The sequence below is a fragment of the Rhinoraja longicauda genome, chromosome 7 (genome assembly GCF_053455715.1).
Source record: "Rhinoraja longicauda isolate Sanriku21f chromosome 7, sRhiLon1.1, whole genome shotgun sequence".
In the NCBI taxonomy this organism is placed as follows: domain Eukaryota; kingdom Metazoa; phylum Chordata; class Chondrichthyes; order Rajiformes; family Arhynchobatidae; genus Rhinoraja; species Rhinoraja longicauda.
The window spans coordinates 4,232,646-4,253,052 of record NC_135959.1 but is presented as its reverse complement, the minus strand read 5'-3'; the positions used below and the strand labels follow the sequence as shown (position 1 = coordinate 4,253,052).

At 48.8% G+C, this 20,407-nt stretch overlaps 1 protein-coding gene across 1 annotated transcript in view; it reads left to right on the top strand.

Annotated features, from left to right (window-relative positions):
• Positions 1-4,454: 4,454 nt before the first annotated feature.
• The window catches only part of LOC144595446 (retinal guanylyl cyclase 2-like), a 59,278-nt gene continuing 43,325 nt past the window's right edge, over positions 4,455-20,407 (top strand). Inside the window, exons 1-3 of the mRNA XM_078402951.1 lie at positions 4,455-5,122; positions 14,506-14,807; positions 19,269-19,623. Coding sequence (XP_078259077.1) covers positions 4,522-5,122; positions 14,506-14,807; positions 19,269-19,623 — 1,258 coding nt within the window. The 5' untranslated portion in view covers positions 4,455-4,521. The remainder of the gene's footprint in view (positions 5,123-14,505; positions 14,808-19,268; positions 19,624-20,407) is intronic.

Genomic DNA, 20,407 nt, shown 5'->3' with positions numbered 1-20,407 from the left:
TATTCAAGAGAGAGTTAGATATAGCTCTTAGGGTTAATGGAATCAAGGGATTATGGGGTGAAAGCAGGAACGGGGGGTACTGAATTTTGGACGATCAGCCATGATCATATTGAATGGCGGTGCTGGCTCGAAGGGGCGAATAGCCTACTCCTGCACCTATTTTCTATGTTTCTATGTTAATGTCATAAGGTCATAAGTGATAGGAGCAGAATTAGGCCATTCGGCCCATCAAGTCTACTCTGCCATTCAACCATGGCTGATCTATCTCTCCTTCCTATCTCCATTCTCCGGCCTTCTCCCCATAACCCCTGACACCCGTACTAATCTATCTATCTCTGCCTTAAAAATATCATGTATCTGCCTTTCTTGACAAGAAGCATATTAGGTCAGACACATTTATTTTATGATTCCTTTTGCTGTGTTCTATCCCAAAGATGTGCAGGATTTTGTGGGTTAATTCACCTCAGTACATTGCCCCTCGTGTGTAGGTAATGGATGCAAAAGTGGGATAACAGAAACAGTGTGAACAGGCGATTGATGTTCACCGTGGACTCAGTGGGCCGAAGGGCTTGTTTTCACACTTTATCTCTAAATTAAACCAAAACTAAAGACGTGTGCAAATGTTTTTTTTTTCTCCATTTTTTAATGGACTCAATGATTTGAAATATGTGTCCATGACTTTGAAAAATGGAAATTATTTTCCTTTGTTGCAAATGTTTTGGGAGTTTCAAATGTTCCACACGTTTTGTGCAGGTTGTGGTTAATTGGGTTCCGTTAGAAGATTTGAAAACAGATATGGATGGATTTCAGTTAGGTAATGCTATTAAAGGTGACATAAAAAACAAGATGGTGTCTGGAGGTAAAACAGGTTCAGTCGCGAAATAATGGAATGGTGAAACAGTCTTAAGAGGTTGGCAGGGTTCCCGTTTAATCCTGTCAAAGTTATGCGGGCACGGTGGCGCAGCGGTAGACTTGCTGCCTTACGGCGCCAGAGACCCAGGTTCGATCCTGACTATGGATGCTGTCACCAGATTGATCCCTGGGATGGCAGGACTTTCATATGAAGAAAGATTGGATAGACTCGGCTTGTACTCGCTGGAATTTAGAAGACTGAGGGGGGATCTTATAGAAACATATAAAATTCTTAAGGGGTTGGAGAGGCTAGATGCGAGAAGATTGTTCCCGATGTTTGGGAAGTCCAGAACCAGGGGTCACAGCTTAAGGATAAGGGAGAAGTCTTTTAGGACCGAGATGAGAAAACATTTCTTCACACAGAGAGTGGTGAGTCTGTGGAATTCTCTGCCACAGAAGGTAGTTGAGGCCAGTTCATTGGCTATATTTAAGAGGGAGTTAGATGTGGCCCTTGTGGCTAAAGGGATCAGGGGGTATGGAGAGAAGGCAGGTACAGGTTACTGAGCTGGATGATCAGCCATGATCATATTGAATGGCGGTGCAGGCTCGAAGGGCCGAATGGCCTACTCCTGCACCTATTTTCTATGTTTCTATGTTTCTATGTCTGTACAGAATTTGTACGTTCTGCCTGTGACCACGTGGGTTTTCGTCGAGTGCTCCAGTGTCCTCCCACACTCCAAAGATGTGCAGGTTTGTAGGTTATAGACAATAGACAATAGGTGCAGGAGTAGGCCATTCGGCCCTTCGAGCCAGCACCGCCATTCAATGTGATCATGGCTGATCATTCTCAATCAGTACCCCGTTCCTGCCTTCTCCCCATACCCCCTGATTAATTGGCTTCTGTAAACTGTAAATCTTCCCCAGTAAGATAGTGCTAGTGAATGGGGTGATCACTGGTCAGTGGGCCGAAGGTCTTGTTTCCACGTTGTGTCTCTAAACTAAACTAATCTAAAGTAAACTTAACTAAACTAAACTAAACTGAACTAAAGAAGGGTCTGAAGAAGGGCCTCGACCCGAAACGTCACCCATTCTTTCTCTCCAGAGATGTTGCCTGTCCTGCTGAGTTACTCCAGCATTTTGTGTCTATCTTAAACTAAACTGAACAATACTTTACAGTTATGTTAAGGATAATGTTTGACTCTATGTTACCTGTAATATAATATCCTAAGAAGATTGAGGAGATTTGTTATGATAATTAATATTCCCTTGAAATTCTACCGGAGAGCACATTTACTGGTTGCATTGCGACCTGGTTCGGCAACTTGAATGCCCAGGATCAATAATGGAGATTGCAGGGAGTGGTGGATACTGGCCGGTCCATCATGTGTATTGACCCCCCCCCCCCCCCCCCCACAATTGAAGGGATCCATAGGCCAATTCTCTGAATGCATTCAAGAGAGAGCTAGATAGAGCTCTTAAGGATAGCGGAGTCAGGGGGTATGGGGAGAAGGCAGGAACGGGGTACTGATTGAGAATGATCAGCCATGATCACATTGAATGGCGGTGCTGGCTCGAAGGGCCGAACGGCCTCCTCCTGCACCTTTTGTCTATTGTCTATTGTCTAATGTCTATTGACGCACTGCCTCAAAAAGGCAGGCAATATCATAAAAAATCCACACAACCCTGGTCACATTCACATTTCACGCCTGCCTTTGGAAAGAAGGTACAGGAGTCTAACAACCCTTGACCTCCAGGTTCACGAACAGCTTCTGGCTATTGTGCGCTAACGCTGCGCCACTGTGTCGTATTGGTTGGACTTAATGTGCACAGTCACCTGATAATCGAAGCACTTCATGATGGTGGAGGTCAGAGCATAAAAGAATAAAATTGTAGTCGTAAAAACATCATAGAAACATAGAAAATAGGTGCAGGAGTAGGCCATTCGGCCCTTCGACCCAGCACCGCCATTCAATATGATCAAGGCTGATCATCCAAAATCAGTACCCCGTTCCTGCTTTCTCCTCATATCCCTTATTCCATTAGCCCTAAGAGCTATATCTAACTCTCTCTTGAAATCATCGGTGGCAGAGAATTTCACAGGTTCACAACTCTCTGGGTGTAAAGGTTTTTCCTCAACAATAAAATCACAAGGAACTGCAGATGCCAGCTTACCAAAAAAATACACAAAGTGCTGGAGTAACTCAACGGGTCAGGCAGCATCTCTGGAAAAAAATCAATTGGTAATGATTTGGGTTGGACGCTACTTCTGAAAAAGGGTCCCAACTCGAAACGCCACCTATCCAAAGATGCTTCCTGACCCGCTGAGTTACTCCGGCACTTCGTGTAACCTCACCTATAGACAATAGACAATAGATAATAGGTGCAGGAGGAGGCCATTCGGCCCTTCGAGCCAGCACCGCCGTTCAATGTGATCATGGCTGATCATTCTCAATCAGTACCCCGTTCCTGCCTTCTCCCCATACCCCCTGACTCCGCTATCCTTAAGAGCTCTATCTAGCTCTCTCTTGAATGCATTCAGAGAATTGGCCTCCACTGCCTTCTGAGGCAGAGAATTCCACAGATTCACAACTCTCTGACTGAAAATGTTTTTCCTCATCTCAGTTCTAAATGGCCTACCCCTTATTCTTAAACTGTGGCCCCTAGTTCTGGACTCCCCCAACATTGGGAACATGTTTCCTGCCTCTAACGTGTCCAACCCCTTAATAATCTTATATGTTTCAATAAGATCTCCTCTCATCCTAAATTCCAGTGTATACAAGTATACAGTGAAACTGGAGCTCGTGGAAAAAAACCCACGCAGGTCATGGGGAGAACAGGAAAAATGTTCCCAATGTTGGGGGAGTCCAGAACCAGGGGCCACAGTCTTAGAATAAAGAGGAGGCCATTTAATACTGAGGTGAGAAGAAACCTTTTCACCCAGAGAGTTGTGAAATTGTGGAATTCTCTGCCACAAAGGGCAGTGGAAGCCAAATCATTGGATGGATTTAAAAGAGAGTTAGATAGAGCTCTAGGGTCTAGTGGAATCAAGGGATATGGGGAGAAGGCAGGCACAGGTTACTGATTGTGGACAATCAGCCATGATCACAATGAATGGCGGTGCTGGCTCGAAGGGCCGAATGGCCTCCTCCTGCACCTAATTTCTATGTTTCTATGTTTCTAGCGTACAAACTCCGTATGGACAGCACCCGTCGTCAGAATCGAACCTGGCTCTCTGGGGCTGTAATGGCAGCAACTCTACCGCCGCGCCACCATGCCGCCTAGATGGGGCATGTTGGTCGGCGTGGGCGAAATGGTCCAAAGGGCTTGTTTTCCGCTCCGTGTGACTCCATGACTCTGTGACTCTATGACAGTGAAACACCCTTGACTCTTAGTGACGCGAGTGAAACTTTCTTTTCATGCAAATTCTGTTGGTCGTGTGTTTTCCAGGGGCCAGTTATCACCAGAGCTCGTGAATGAATCCCACCTGCTCAAGATCTGGATGCTCTGAATGTTTCCAAGAAGATGCTGATTCTCTGTTGGACGTTGGGAGGCTTTCTGTTGGAGCTTAGCAACCACCCTCGATGGTGCGCCCCCCAGAGGCAGAAACCCTTTGTGCGGTTGCCATTCGCCTCGTCCTGGTGGTGGCCGCTCTTGGGACTACTGGCCCTGATGCACCAGGCGCACTCTCTGAGGTTGAAGATCGGCGTGGTGGGGCCCTGGAACTGCGACCCATATTTTTCTAAAGCTCTCCCAGACCTGGCTGCCAAGCTGGCCGTGGATCGGATTAGGAGGGAGGACATCCTGCGACGAGGAGGGTACGAAGTTGAACACGCGGTGCTTCCGGACGACTGCCAGACCTCGAAGGCTCTCACAAACTTCATGGGGCTCGGCAAACAGGTGTCCGTGTTCTTGGGCCCCGTGAACCCGGGCTACTGCGAGGCGGCCTCGTTGATGGGAAAGTATTGGGACAAAGCGATATTTTCGTGGGCCTGCGTGAACTTCCAGCTTGACAACACGGCCAGCCACCCGACCTTTGTGAGGACCCTGTTGTCGCCCGTCAAGGTTTTGTTCAGTGTGATGAAGTATTTCCTCTGGGCCCACGTTGGCATAATATCTTCGAATGAGAATATCTGGGTGGACACCGCCAACAAGGTGGCCGATGCCCTCAGGTACAATGGACTTCCAGTCGGGATTGTCGCTTCCATGGGCCACACCGACGAAGACGTCTCGAAAACCTTGACGAAGATTAAAAACGTTCCAGGCCTTAGAGGTGAGTTTGCTTCAACTCTCTGCCTCAGAAGGCAGTGGAGGCCAATTCCCTGGATGCTTTCAAGAGAGAGTTAGATAGAGCTCTTAAGGATAGCGGAGTCAGGGGGTACGGGGAGAAGGCAGGAACGGGGTACTGATTGAGAATGATCAGCCATGATCACGGTGAATGGCGGTGCTGGCTCGAAGTGCAGAATGGCCTACTCCTGCACCTATTGTCTATTGTCTATTGTCTGATACAAGACATTTGGACAGGTGCATGGATAAGAAAGGTTTAGAGGGATATGGGTCAAATGCAAGCAGGTGAGACTAGTCTAGATGGGGCATCTTGGTTGGCACGGGCAAGTTGGGCCAAATGTTCACCTCATAGAAGAAATCTCATAGAAAAATAGGTGCAGGAGGAGGCCATTTGGCCCTTCAAGCCAGCACCGCCATTCATTGTGATCTTGGCTGATCATCCACAATCAGTAACCCGTGCCTGCCTTCTCCCCATATCCCTTGATTCCGCTAGCCCCGAGAGCTCTATCTAACTCTCTTTTAAATTCATCCAGTGAATTGGCCTCCACTGCCCTCTGTGGCAGAGAATTCCACAAATTCACAACTCCTTGTGTGAAAAAGTTCCTTCTCATCTCAATTTTAAATTGCCTCCCCTTTATTCTTAGACTGTGTGGCCCCAGGTTCTGGACTCCCCCAATATTGGGAACATTTTCCTGCATCTAACCTGTCCAGTCCTTTTATAATTTTATACGTGTATAATTGTACGACTCGACAACATAAAAGACTTTGAATGCATGTATGTGCACTAAAGCAGTGTGTGCATTGAAAGGGCACTTGGAAGGTACATGGACCAGAAAGTTTAGTTTAGTTTAGTTTAGAGATACAGTGCGGAAACAGGCCCTTCGGCCCTCCGAGTCCGTGCCGACCAGCGATCCCCGCACATTACCCTACTCACACTTGTACCTATTAACCTACAAACCTGTACATCTTTGGAGTGTGGGAGGAAACCAGAGCATCCGGAGAAAACCCACGCAGGTCACGGGGAGAACGTACAAACTCTGTACCGACTGCACCTATGGCCCAGGACCGAACCTGGGTCTCTGGCACTGTAAGGCAGCAACTGTACCACTGTGCCACCTTGCCTCTCTTAGGCTTAGAGGGATTTGGGCCAAAAGCGGGCAGATAGGACTGGCATATATGGGGCACTTTGGTCAAGCATGGACTAGTTGGGCCGAATGGTCCGTTTCCATGCTGTGTGACTCTATGACTATGACTATGACTATGACTATTACCTAGTGATCTGCACAAGTGTTTGCTTCTATGGTTAGTTTAAATTTCAGACGGGCATGGGCAAGTTGGGCCGAAGGGCCTGTTTCCGTGCTGTATGACTCTGTGACTCTATAACTTAATAGGCTCTGAATGCGTGTGCATGCACTTAATATAGATATCATTTCTATCCCCCAATGACCATGCTGTTAAAATCAGAGTCCATAAAGTGTACACAGATAGTATAACTAAAGTAACTACCTCAGCACTGTTAATCATTTCTATTGTTACACTCGCGTGGAGGCACACACCCACACACACCCACACACACGCACACACACCCACACACACCCACACACACCCACACACACCCACACACACGCACACACACCCACACACACCCACACACACCCACACACACCCACACACACGCACACACACCCACACACACCCACACACACGCACACACACCCACACACACCCACACACACGCATGAACATACAGTATGTGACCTGCACTCACACATGCTAGGTCGTGTATGAAATGTGATGGAAATGTATATCTGTGTCTAAACACAGCCATAGACGGAGGAGCACGCACACACACGCACACGCACACGTACACGCACACGCACACACACACACACACATAAACACGCACGCACACACGCACAAACACGCACGCACAAGCACGCACGCACACACGCACACACACACACGCACACACACACACACGCACGCACACACACACACGCACGCACACACACACAAACACAAACACGCACGCACGCACACATGCACACACACATGCACAAACACACACGCATGCACGCACGCACGCACCCACACACACACACACACACACACACACACACACACACACACACACACACACACACACAGATACACACACACACACAAACCCACACACACACACGCACGCACGCACGCACGCACGCACACACGCATGCACGCAGAGGATTATACTTGATTATACTTGCTGTCTTTACCGTGCACTAAACGTTGTTCCCTTATCATGTACACTGTACACTGGATGGATTGTAATCATGTACTGTCTTTCTGCTGACTGGTTAGCACGCAAGCTTTTCACTGTACCTCAGTACACGTGACAATGAACTAAACTAAACTAAACTCACACGCACACACACACATATCAGGCAGAGGAGATTAACCTAGCATCTTGTTCAGCACAGGAATTTGGGGCTGAAGGGCCTGTTGCTGTGCTGTACTAGTCTATGTTCTATTAGTTTAGTTTAGAGATACAGCGCGGAAACAGGCCCTTCGGCCCACCAGGTCCGCGCCGCCCAGCGATCCCCACACATTAACACTATCCTACACCCACTAGGGACAATTTTTTTAAAGCATTTACCAAGCCAATAATCTACAAACCTGTACGTCTTTGGAGTGTTGGAGGAAACCGAAAATCTCGGAGAAAACCCATGCAGGTCACTGGGAGAACGTACAAACTCCGTACAGACAGAACCCTTAGTCAGGATCGAACCTGGGTCTCCGGCGCTGCATTCGCTGTAAGGCAGCAACTCTACCGCTGCGCCACCGTGACTGCCCTATGTTCCTTCTTTGCAATAAGAAGAACAATCACTGTTTCTCCAAACTGGTGGCTTATGGCCTTAATTGGAGTCATATTGGTACATGTATTGACTGTGTTGCATTACCTATTTAACTTCAATCAGATAGGATTTGTAGTAAGCTGGTGTTCAGTTTTCTGGAGAGTTTTAATAGATTAAATAGGAAGAAATTATCCTCACTGTGCAGGCTGCCTGCCACAGTTCGAAGTTAATTGGCAACTGGGGAGAGAAATAAACAATCTTTAAAAGAACAAGCCGTAAAAGCTGCTTATAAAGAAAAGGAAGCAAGATAACAGAACAATAGTACGGAAAGGATAAAGGGAAGATTTATGTAGATTTAAGGAAATAACGTTTGGTGCAAGGTAAAGCCAGCAAAGTCCGATCAAGGATAGTCCGAGGGTCACATAGAAAATAGGTGCAGGAGTGGGCCGTTCGGCCCTTCGAGGCAGCACCGCCATTCAATGCGATCATGGCTGATCATCCAAAATCAGTCCCCCGTTCCTGCTTTCTCCCCACATCCCTTGATTCCGTTAGCACCAAAGAGCTAAATCTAACTCTCTCTTGAAAACATCCAGTGAATTGGCCTCCACTGCCTTCTGTGGCAGAGAATTCCACAGATTCACAACCCTCCGGGTGAAAAAGTTTTTCCTCACCTCAGTACTAAATGGCCTATAGAAGCAGATATAATTATTTCTGTAAGTTGTAATTATACTGTATCTGCTTCTATAGATACAACTACCCTCTGCGTGAAAACGTTGCCCCTGAAGTCCCTCTTAAATCTCTCTACTCTCACCTTATGCCTACGCCCTCTTAGTTTAGGAACGTAGCAAAGCTTCCTGGGAAAAGGTGGTGCTGGTGCTGGGAGGCGCGGTGGTAGAGTTGCTGCCTTACAGCGAATGTAGCGCCGGAGACCCGAGCCCGCTCCTGACTACGGGCGCCGTCTGTACGGAGTTTGTACGTTTCCCCCCGTGACCAGCGTGGGTTTTCTCCGAGATCTTCGGTTTCCTCCCACACTCCAAAGACGTACAGGTTTATGGGGTTAATTGGCTTGGTATAAATGTAAAAATTGTCCCAAGTGGTGTAGGATCGTGTGCGGGGATCGCTGGTCGGCGTGGACCTGGTGGGCCGAAGGGCCTGTTTCCGCGCTGTATCTCTAAGCTAAAAGGCTAAACTAAGACTGAACAACAGCTGCTTCCCCACTGTTATCCGACTGCTGCTCCTCAAATAAACTAAGGTGCAGTCGCAGTAGAACACAAAGTGCTGGAGTAACTCAGCGGGTCAGGCAGCATCTCTGGAGAAAAAGGATGGGTGACGTTTCGGGTGGGGACCCTTCTTCTGACTGGTCAAGGGGAAAACGTGCAAACTCCACCCAGACAGCGCCCGAGGGCAGGATCAAAGATACTCGAGGAGCAAGATGGACCACTCCGTTGAAATCGCCTATACTGAAGTGTAGTACGCAAAGGAGCCATTTTAGTAGGCAAAACCCACCGTTCGCTCTGCCTCTCGCAGTGTAATCAGTGTTTTGGGGGAAACAGTATGTGTGATGATCCCTTTAAAATGCAGAATATATCTCATCTATCAATTCACAGATTTTGTTATTTTTCTTTTTAAATGCTTCTGCAAGTTTCTGCCTACTAAAATGGCCGCCGTGACGTCCCACGGTTTTTAGGGTCGAGTGGTCTATCTTGTTCCTCTAGTATCTTTGGGCCGGATCGAACTGGGATCTCTTGTGCTGTGAGGCAAGATGGGCTGACGAGCCTGTTCCTGTGCTGTACAGCACCGTGACACGAGACTTAAAAATGTTTAGACTTTGGAGATACAGCGTGGAAACAAGCCCTTCAGCCCACTGATTCCACTCTGACCAGCAGTCAACCCCATATATTAACACTATCCTACACACGCTAGGGACGATTTACAATTTTCCCAAGGAAATTAGCTGACAAACATGGAGGGAGAAAACCGGATCACCCGGAGAAAACCCACACGGTCACAGGATCGAACTCGGGTCTCTGGCGCAGTGAAGCAGCAAATCTACCGCTGCGCCAGCGTGTTGAATTGGTTGGACTTAATGTGCATGCACCATCACCAGATACTCGAAGCACTTCATGATGGTGGAGCGTTAGTTCAGTCTGAAGAAGGGTCTCGACCCGAAACGTCACCCATTCCTTCTCTCCTGAGATGCTGGCTGAGTTACTCCAGCATTTTGTGAATAAATACCTTCATGATGGTGGAGGTCAGAGCGTAAAAGAATAAAATTGTAGTCGTAGAATAGTCATAGAAACGTGGAAAATTGGTGCAGGAGGAGGCCATTTGGCCCTTCCGAGCCAGCACCGCCATTCAATATGATCATGGCTGATCATCCAAAATCAGTACCCCATTCCTGCTTTCTCCCCATATCCCTTGATTCCGTTAGCCAAAAGAGCTCTATCTAACTCTCTCTTGAAAACATCCAGTGAATTGGCCTCCACTGCCTTCTGTGGCAGGGAATTCCACAGATTCACAACTCCCTGGGTGTAAAGGTTTTTCCTCACCTCAGTCCTTAATGGCCTACCCCTAGAGGCACAGCGCAGAAATGGGCCCTTCGGCCCACCGAGTCCGGGCCGACCAGCGATCACCCCGCACACTGACACTGTCCTACATCACACGAGGGACAATTTACAATTTTACCCAAAGCCAATTAACCTACAAATCTGGACGCCTCTGGAGAGTGGGAGGAGACCGGAGCACCCGGAGAAAACCCACGCAGGTCACCGGGAGAAGGCACGACTAGGCTTGTATACACTGGAATTTAGAAGGATGAGAGTGGATCTTATCGAAACATATAAGATTATTAAGGGGTTGGACACGTTAGAGGCAGGAAACATGTTCCCAATGTTGGGGGAGTCCAGAACCAGGGGACACAGTTTAAGAATAAGGGGTAGGCCATTCAGAACGGAGATGTGGAAAAACTTTTTCAGTCAGAGAGTTGTAAATCTGTGGAATTCTCTGCCTCAGAAGGCAGTGGAGGCCAATTCTCGGAATGCATTCAAGAGAGAGCTAGATAGAGCTCTTAAGGATAGCGGAGTCAGGGGGTATGGGGAGAAGGCAGGAACGGGGTACTGATTGAGAATGATCAGCCATGATCACATTGAATGGCGGTGCTGGGTCGAAGGGCCGAATGGCCTCCTCCTGCACCTATTGTCTATTGTCAAACTCCACACAGACAGCACCCGCAGTCAGGATTGAACCCGGGTCTCTGCGCTGTGAGGCAGCAACTCTACCGCCGCGCCACCGTGCCGCAGTTGTGAGAGCATTCAGATGTTGCTGACGTGCCTGTGATAAATCCGTTACGGTTAATAGTGTAAAGAAAACAACAAAGAGAAATGAACTGCATAAAGATTACATGAAGCTTTGTTCGGTGTACTAATCCAGTTTGACTGTGCCCAACTGTTGTTGTGTTTGACGCGCTTAAATAAAACCCTGATTGCCTTGACCGATCCTTGAGGTGTGTTTTCAAGTTTTCTTTGAAACTGACCCGTTGGATGGTAGTCAATATGGCGTGCTATAAGTTCATAAGTTCATAAATGATAGGAGCAGAATTAGGCCCATTCGGCCCATCAAGTCTACTCTGCCATTCAATCATGGCTGATCTATCTCTCCCAACTAATCCCATTCTCCTGCCTTCTCCCCATAACCTCTACCATCCGTACCAATCAAGAATCTATCGATCTCTGCCTTAAAAATATCCATTGATATTATATCTATTTCAGGGCCGTTTTTACAGCATTATGGGCCCCCGGGCAAAGCAGTGTACTGGGGCCCCTACCGTTACTCTCCCCCACCCCCCTTTCCCTACCAGCCCCCCCTTGTCGTGCCGGCGAAAAGCACTTATCGAAAAGCACTTAGCGATGGACGTAGGGTGCGACATTGTTGCGAAAAACACTTACAGATCGCTGTGAGAAGCACTTAGGGATGGAAAATGTTGCGAAAAAAGCACTTATTGAACCTACATTTTTAAAGTAGTATTTATTTATTGCAAGTCACTTAACATACACAGATCAGCATGGGGCCTCTATGCTCGTGGGGCCCCGGGCAAGTGTCCATCAGGCCCATGCGTTAAGACGGCCCTGATCTATTTTACTTTCCTTTGCAACCAAGATGATAGTGGTCTTCTTAAAGCAGGTGGGAGCCACAAATTGGAGTAAGGGGTTGTTAAAGATATCCACTGATACGCCTCTCAGCTCATAAGGTCATATACTCATAGGAGCAGAATTAGGCCATTCAGCCCATCAAGTCTGCACCGCCATTCAATCATCGTTGATTCTGTGGAGAATCTGTGGAATTCTCTGCCTCAGAAGGCAGTGGGGGCCAATTCTCTGAATGCATTCAAGAGAGAGCTAGATAGAGCTCTTAAGGACAGCGGAGTCAGGGGGTATGGGGAGAAAGCAGGAACGGGGTATTGATTGAGAATGATCAGCCATGATCACATTGAATGGCGGTGCTGGCTCGAAGGGCCGAATGGCCTCCGCCTGCACCTATTGTCTATTGTCTATTGTCTATTGATCTATCTCTCTCTCCTAACCCCATTCTCCTGCCTTCTCCCCATAACCCCTGACCCCCGTACTAATCAAGAATCTATCAATCTCTGCCTTAAATATATCCACTGACTTGGCTTCCACAGCCTTCTGTGGCAAAGAATTCCCACAGATTCACCACCCTCTGACTAAAGGAATTTCTCCTCATCTCCTTCCTAAAGGAGCGTCCTTTAATTCTGAGGCTGTGGCCTCTGGTCCTAGACTCTCCCACAAGTAGAAACATCCTCTCCACACCCACACTATCCAGGCCTTTCACTATTCGGTAAGTCAATGGGGCTATTCCATATTGTTCCACGCAGCGTTCCAAAGAAATGGCTGGAGACTCCACCCGGGCCAGTTGCTTTCCATGGGTTCACTCTGAGGAAGGTGGACTTGGTGTCTGAGATGGTGAGCAAATGGGAACAGATGCACCCATTAGGTGCAGTAGGTGAATAGATGCAAAGACGTATCCCACCCCTGACGTTCCTTCCTCTCCCCGCTCCCGTCCGGCAGAAGGTACAGAAGCTCGAAAGCGCGCACCACCAGACTCAGGGACAGCTTCTTCCCCTCCGTTATCAGGCTTCTGAACGGTCCTTCCATAAGCTAGGGCACTGTCCGATTCACCTCTACCCCATTGCGGACATTGGACTTTGTCTCTGGAACTGATGCGCCATGCTGCTGTGAACTGTATTCTGCATTTTTGCAAACCTCCTCTGGACCCTCTCCAACGCCAGCCCATCTCTCCTCAGATGTGGGGCCCAAAACCGCTCACGATACCCCAAATGTGGTCTGACCCGTACCTTAAAAAGTCTCAGCATTACAACCCCGGGTTTATATTCTAGTCAATAGACAATAGACAATAGGTGCAGGAGGAGGCCATTCGGCCCTTCGAGCCAGCACCGCCATTCAATGTGATCATGGCTGATCATTCTCAATCAGTACCCCGTTCCTGCCTTCTCCCCATACCCCCTGACTCCGCTATCCTTAAGAGCTCTATCTAGCTCTCTCTTGAATGCATTCAGAGAATTGGCCTCCACTGCCTTCTGAGGCAGTGAATTCCACAGATTCACAACTCTCTGATTGAAAAAGTTTTTCCTTATTCTTAAACTGTGGCCCCTGGTTCTGGACTCCTGGTTCTGGAGCAAAGAGATCATTCTGCAGTTGTACAGGGCCCTAGTGAGACCGCACCTGGAGTACTGTGTGCAGTTTTGGTCTCCAAATTTGAGGAAGGATATTCTTGCTATTGAGGGCGTGCAGCGTAGGTTTACTAGGTTAATTCCCGGAATGGCGGGACTATCATATGTTGAAAGACTGGAGCGACTAGGCTTGTATACATTGGAATTTAGAAGGATGAGAGGAGATCTTATCGAAACGTATAAGATTATTAAGGGGTTGGACACGTTAGAGGCAGGAAACATGTTCCCAATGTTGGGGGAGTCCAGAACAAGGGGCCACAGTTTAAGAATAAGGGGTAGGCCATTTAGAACTGAGATGAGGAAAAACCTTTTCAGTCAGAGAGTTGTGAATCTGTGGAATTCTCTGCCTCAGAAGGCAGTGGAGGCCAATTCTCTGAATGCATTCAAGAGAGAGCTGGATAGAGCTCTTAAGGATAGCGGCGTCAGGGGGTATGGGGAGAAGGCAGGAACGGGGTACTGATTGAGAATGATCAGCCATGATCACATTGAATGGCGGTGCTGGCTCGAAGGGCCAAATGGCCTCCTCCTGCACCTATTGTCTATTGTCTATAACATTGGGAACATGTTTCCTGCCTCTAACGTGTCCAACCCGTGTCCAACCCAACCACGATACACGTGACGATTGGCAGAACTAACTAACTAACTCTGCATTCAGCAGCTAGACAGACTGTCGAGACTGGCGATGGACTGTGGATCTCGCAGGACGTTTGATAGGGGAGACTATTGGCCCATGCGGGGGCGGGGCTAATGCGGTCGTTTGTCTTGCAGTGATCGTGATGTGCATGCACTCCGCCCTGATCGGTGGCCAGGACCAGTCAACCTTCCTGCGGCGAGCCCACGACATGGGGTTGACGGACGGCCGATACGCCTTCATACCCTATGACACTCTGCTCTACAGCCTGCCCCACAGGAACGTGACCTACGCCGCCCTGGGGAATGACTCCAAGCTATCAGCCGCCTACGACGCTGTCCTGACCATAACAATGGCCTCAGAAGAGACGTCCTTCTACGAGGCGTTCGCAAAGGCACAGGAGAGCGGGGAGATAGCCACATCGCAGCGTGCGGAACAGGTACATGGAAACATAGAAACATAGGTGCAGGAGGAGGCCGTTTGGCCCTTCGAGCCAACACCGCCATTCATTGTGATCGCGGCTGATCATCCACAATCAGTAACCTGTGCCTGCCTGCCTTCTCCCCGTATCCCTTGATTCCGCTCGCCCCCAGAGCTCTGGACTACATGGGCCGAACCCTACGGGAAATTACCTCTGGGAATATTGGAGAGGGAGGAGGCATGGTGGCGCAATGGTAGATTTACTCCATATCTGAGATATTGTCAAGCTTGAAAGGGTTCAGAGGAGATTTACGAGGATGTTGCCAGGACTAGAGGTGTGTGAGCTACAGGAAGAGGTCGAGCAGGCTGGGTTTCTATTCCATGGAGCGTAGGAGGATGAGGGGTGATCTTATAGAGGTGTACAAAATCATGAGGGGAATAGATCGGGTAGATGCACAGAGTCTTTTGCCCAGAGTAGGGGAATCGAGGACCAGAGGACATGGTTTCAAGGTGAAGGGGAAAAGAGTTGAGTCAGTCAGAGAGTTGTAAATCTGTGGAATTCACTGCCTCAGAAGGCAGTGGAGCCCAATTCTCTGAATGCTTTCAAGAGAGAATTAGATAGAGCTCTTAAGGATAGCGGAGTCAGGGGGTATGGGGAGAAGGCAGGAACAGGGTACTGATTGAGAATGATCACATTGAATGGTGGTGCTGGCTCAAAGGGCCAAATTGCCTATTCCTGCACCTATTGTCTATTGTCTATCTCAAAGCATCAGAAACCCAGGTTCGATCCTGACTACGGGTGCTGTCTGTACGGAGTTTGTACGTTCTCCCAGATACCGTGTGGGTTTTCCACGGGTGCTCTGGTTTCCTCCCACCTTCCATAGCCATACAGGTTTGTAAGTTAATGTGGCTTCAGTAAAAATGGTAAATTGTCCCTCGTGTGTAGGATAGTGCTAGTGTACGGGGTGATCGCTGGTCGGCGCGGACTCGGTGGGCCGAAGGGCCTGTTTCTGCATGGTATCTATAAACTAAATTAAATCAGTGAATGTTAAATTGTATTCTGTTGCGATGTCCTGATGCAGTTGTACAAGTTGTTGGTGAGACCACACGTGGAGTATTGTGTGCAGTTTTGTTCGGCCTGCTGTAGGAAGGATGGAAATTTAGAAGGATGAGAGGAGATCTTATCGAAAAGTATAAGATTATTAAGGGATTGGACACGTTAGAGGCAGGAAACATGTTCCCAATGTTGGGGGAGTCCAGAACCAGGGGCCACAGTTTAAGAATAAGGGGTAGGCCATTTAGAACGGAGATGAGGAAAAACCTTTCAGTCAGAGAGTTGTGAATCTGGGGCATTCTCTGCCTCAGAAGGCAGTGGAGGCCAATTCTCTGAATGCATTCAAGAGAGAGCTGGATAGAGCTCTTCAGGATAGCGGAGTCAGGGGGTATGGGGAGAAGGCAGGAACGGGGTACTGATTGAGAATGATCAGCCATGATCACATTGAATGGCAGTGCTGGCTCGAAGGGCCGAATGGCCTCCTCCTGCACCTATTGTCTATTGTCTATTGTCTATTGAAAGGATGGAAAGAAGATGTTTAACTAAGATGTTTAAAGGAGATGTGTGGGGCAGGTCTTTTACACCTAACGTGGTGGTTGCCTGGAACGCACTCTCCTCTGTGGATTGTCACCTTGTCGTGGTGGAGAAGCTTGTGTGGTCCTGAGATCCTGAGAGCGATGCCGTCTGGAGCCACGCTCCTGGTAGGGTCACCCATGGGGGTAAGTAAGGTCGAGGGGGAGGTCCCTGACAAAGAGCGATCCAAACCAAGACCTCAACGGTGGAACAGGCGGAGGATGACAGCTGACTTTAGTGGAGCGTCACAACGGCTGGGAAGGCGGATGGATGAAGGCCTCAGCAGAAAAGGGTCCCCGGTCGTCTTGGACTCCACACCACTGGATCCTGACCCAGATCTGTCGAGGACCGCGTGCGGTGGCTGTCTGTGCACTGGTCTCCCCACGTTAACCAAAGTCATGCACGGCCGTCCTTACAGAGGACAGTCACGTTCGCATCGAGTGACCGCCGAAGATGGAACACACAGCCAGGGGTGGTGGTGGAGGCTGATACATTAGTGGCATTTCAAAGACCTTTGTGCAGGTATATAAGTGATGATAGGCAGACAATAATGGAGTAACTCGGTGGGCCAGGCAGCATCTCAGGAGAAAAAGGGTAGTTGACATTTCGGGTCGGAACCCTTCTTCAGACTGAAGGTCGAGGTGGGGGGAGAGGGTGTGAAATAAACCCCAGGGCGAGAAAAGGCCAGAGCAAAGCAGGGCCGGCAACAGACGACCTCAGAAAGGGTGGAGCCCACAATGGCCCATTGTTGGCCTGGGAAGGTTTGATGCCGAGAGGGATACGAGGGCGCGAACAATGGAAATGGTAGGATGATTAGGGCGGGGAGGGGGAAGGGGTGGAGTGAAATGGGAGGGGAGGGAATGCAGGAGTTACTTGACATGAGAGAAATCAACGTTCATACCGCTGGGGTGTAAGCTGCCCAAGCGAAATATGAGGTGCTGTTCCTGCAATTTGCGTGTGGCCTCATTCTGACAGTGGAGGAGGCCCAGGACAGAAAGGTCAGTGTGGGAATGGGAAGGGGAATTGAAATGTTTGGCAACCGGAAACCATATATTTAGAGATACAGTGCAGAAAAAGGCCCTTCGGCCCACCGAGCCCACACTGACCAGTGATCCCTGAACATTAACACTATCGTACACATACCGGGGACAATTTATATTTATACCAATTATACAAACTCAAGCCAATTGACCTACATACCTGTACGTCTTTGGAGTACAGTGATGAGTGATGGTCTTGGCATCATGTTCGACTCAAACTTTGTGGGCCGAAGGGCCTGTTCTTGTGCAGTACTCTTCCATTTTCTATGTTCTATTATTATTGAGAAGTCATAGAGTCACAGTTGGAAACAGGCCCTTCAGCCCAACCTGCCCACACCGGCCAATGTGTCCCAGCTACACTCTAGTCCCACTTGCAGGTACAGCAGGCAGTGAAGAAAGCCAATGGAATGTTGGCCTTCATAACAAGAGGAGTTGAGTATAGGAGCAAAGAGGTCCTTCTGCAGTTGTACAGGGCCCTAGTGAGACCGCACCTGGAGTACTGTGTGCAGTTTTGGTCTCCAAATTTGAGGAAGGATATTCTTGCTATTGAGGGCGTCCACAAATTCACAACTCTCTGGGTGAAAAAGTTCCTTCTCACCTATCCTACTATCCTCCCCATACCCCTTGATTCCACTAGCCCCTAGAGCTGTATCTAACTCTCTCTTAAATCCATCCAGTGATTTGGCCTCCACTGCCCTATGTGGCAGAGAATTCCACAAATTCACAACTCTCTGGGTGAAAAAGTTCCTTCTCACCTCAGTTTTAAATGGCCTCCCCGTTATTCTAAGACTGTGTGGCCCCTGGTTCTGGACTCCCCCAACATTTGGGAACATTTTTCCTGGATCTAGCTTGTCCAGTCCTTTTAGAATTTTATACGTTTCTATAAGATCCCCTCTCATCCTTCTAAACTCCAGTGAATACAAGCCTAGTCTTTTCAAACTTTCCTCATATGACGGTCCCGCCATCCCGGGGATCAATCTCGTGAACCTACGCTGCACTGCCTCAATTATCCAGTGGTCAACATCCAATCAATTATCCAGTGGTATGAACATCGACTTCTCCAACTTTAGATAGTTCCTCTGTCCCTCCCGTCCCCTCCTCCTTCCCAGATCTCCCTCTATCTTCCTGTCTCCACCTATATCCTTCCTTTGTCCCGCCCCCCTGACATCAGTGTGAAGAAGGGTCTCGACCCGAAACGTTGCCCATTCCTTCTCTCCCGAGATGCTGTCTGACCTGCTGAGTTACTCCAGCATTTTGTGAATAAATACCTTCGATTTGTACCAGCATCTGCAGTTATCTTCTTATACTTTTAGAAGGATGAGGGGGGATCTTATTGAAACATATAAGATAATTAGGGGATTGGACACATTAGAGGCAGATAACATGTTCCCAATGTTGGGGGAGTCCAGAACAAGGGGCCACAGTTTAAGAATAAGGGGTAGGCCATTTAGAACGGAGATGAGGAAGAACTTTTTCAGTCAGAGAGTGGTGAAGGTGTGGAATTCTCTGCCTCAGAAGGCAGTGGAGGCCAGTTCGTTGGATGCTTTCAAGAGAGAGCTGGATAGAGCTCTTAAGGATAGCGGAGTGAGGGGGTATGGGGAGAAGGCAGGAACGGGGTACTGATTGAGAGTGATCAGCCATGATCGCATTGAATGGCGGTGCTGACTCGAAGGGATGAATGGCCTACTCCTGCACCTATTGTCTATTGTCTATTGTCTATTGTCTACTCAATTATCCTAGTTCCAGTCACCACTGTGTGACCAAAAGCTGGGCTTGTTCTTGTGCTGAAACATGAACCCATCTCATCCTGCAGGTGTCTCCTCTGTTTGGAACCATTTATAACGGCGTCTACTTTATCGCCAAGGCCATGGAGAACGTGCTAATGGATGGGGCCGACATCTCAGGGAGGACCCTGGCCAACCACACCAAGTTCCTGAACTTCACTGGTTTCAGCCAGAAGCTGGAGACCGGAGAACGGGGAGAAGGAATAACAGACTACGTCATCCTGGACACGGACGGGCGAAGTCACCGCCTCTTGCCTACCCACACCATCAACATGGCGACCGAAACTCTGCACTACCGAGACACTGGCATTCACTTCCCCGGGGGATTGCCTCCGAACGCTGACTCATATTGTTGGTTTGAGCCAGATATCATTTGCACAGGAGGTAAGGATTTCCGATTTAGTAGATGCAGCACGGAAACAGGCCCTTCGGCCCACGGGGTCCGTGCCGGCCAGCGATCCCCGCACGCTAACACTATCCTACACCCACCAGGGACATTTTTTACATTTACACCAAGCCAATTGACCGACAAACCTGCACGCCTTTGGAGTGTGGGAGGAAACCGAAGATCTCGGAAAAACCCACGTGGGTCACGGGGAGAACGTACAAACTCCGTACAGGCAGCGCCCGTAGTCGGGATCGAACCCGGGTCCCCGGCGCTGCATTTGCTGTAAGGCAGCAACTCTACCGCTGCGCCACCGTGCCGCTCCTATTCACTTTCTATTGCAGTTCAACCTGTAGTTATAGACATTAAGCATGGAAACGGGCCCTTTGGCCCAACTCATCCATGCCGACCAAGGTGGCCCATCCAATTATATGGTGGTACTTTATTCATACAATAGACAATAGACAATAGGAGCAGGAGGAGGCCATTCGGCCCTTCGAGCCAGCACCGCCATTCAATCTGATCATGGCTGATCATTCTCAATCAGTACCCCGTTCCTGCCTTCTCCCCATACCCACTGACTCCGCTATCCTTAAGAGCTCTATCTAGCTCTCTCTTGAATGCATTCAGAGAATTGGCATCCACTGCCTTCCTAGGCAGAGAACCAGGGGCCACAGTTTAAGAATAAGGGGTAGGCCATTTAGAACTGAGATGAGGAAAAACCTTTTCAGTCAGAGAGTTGTGAATCTGTGGAATTCTCTGCCTCAGAAGGCCAATTCTCTG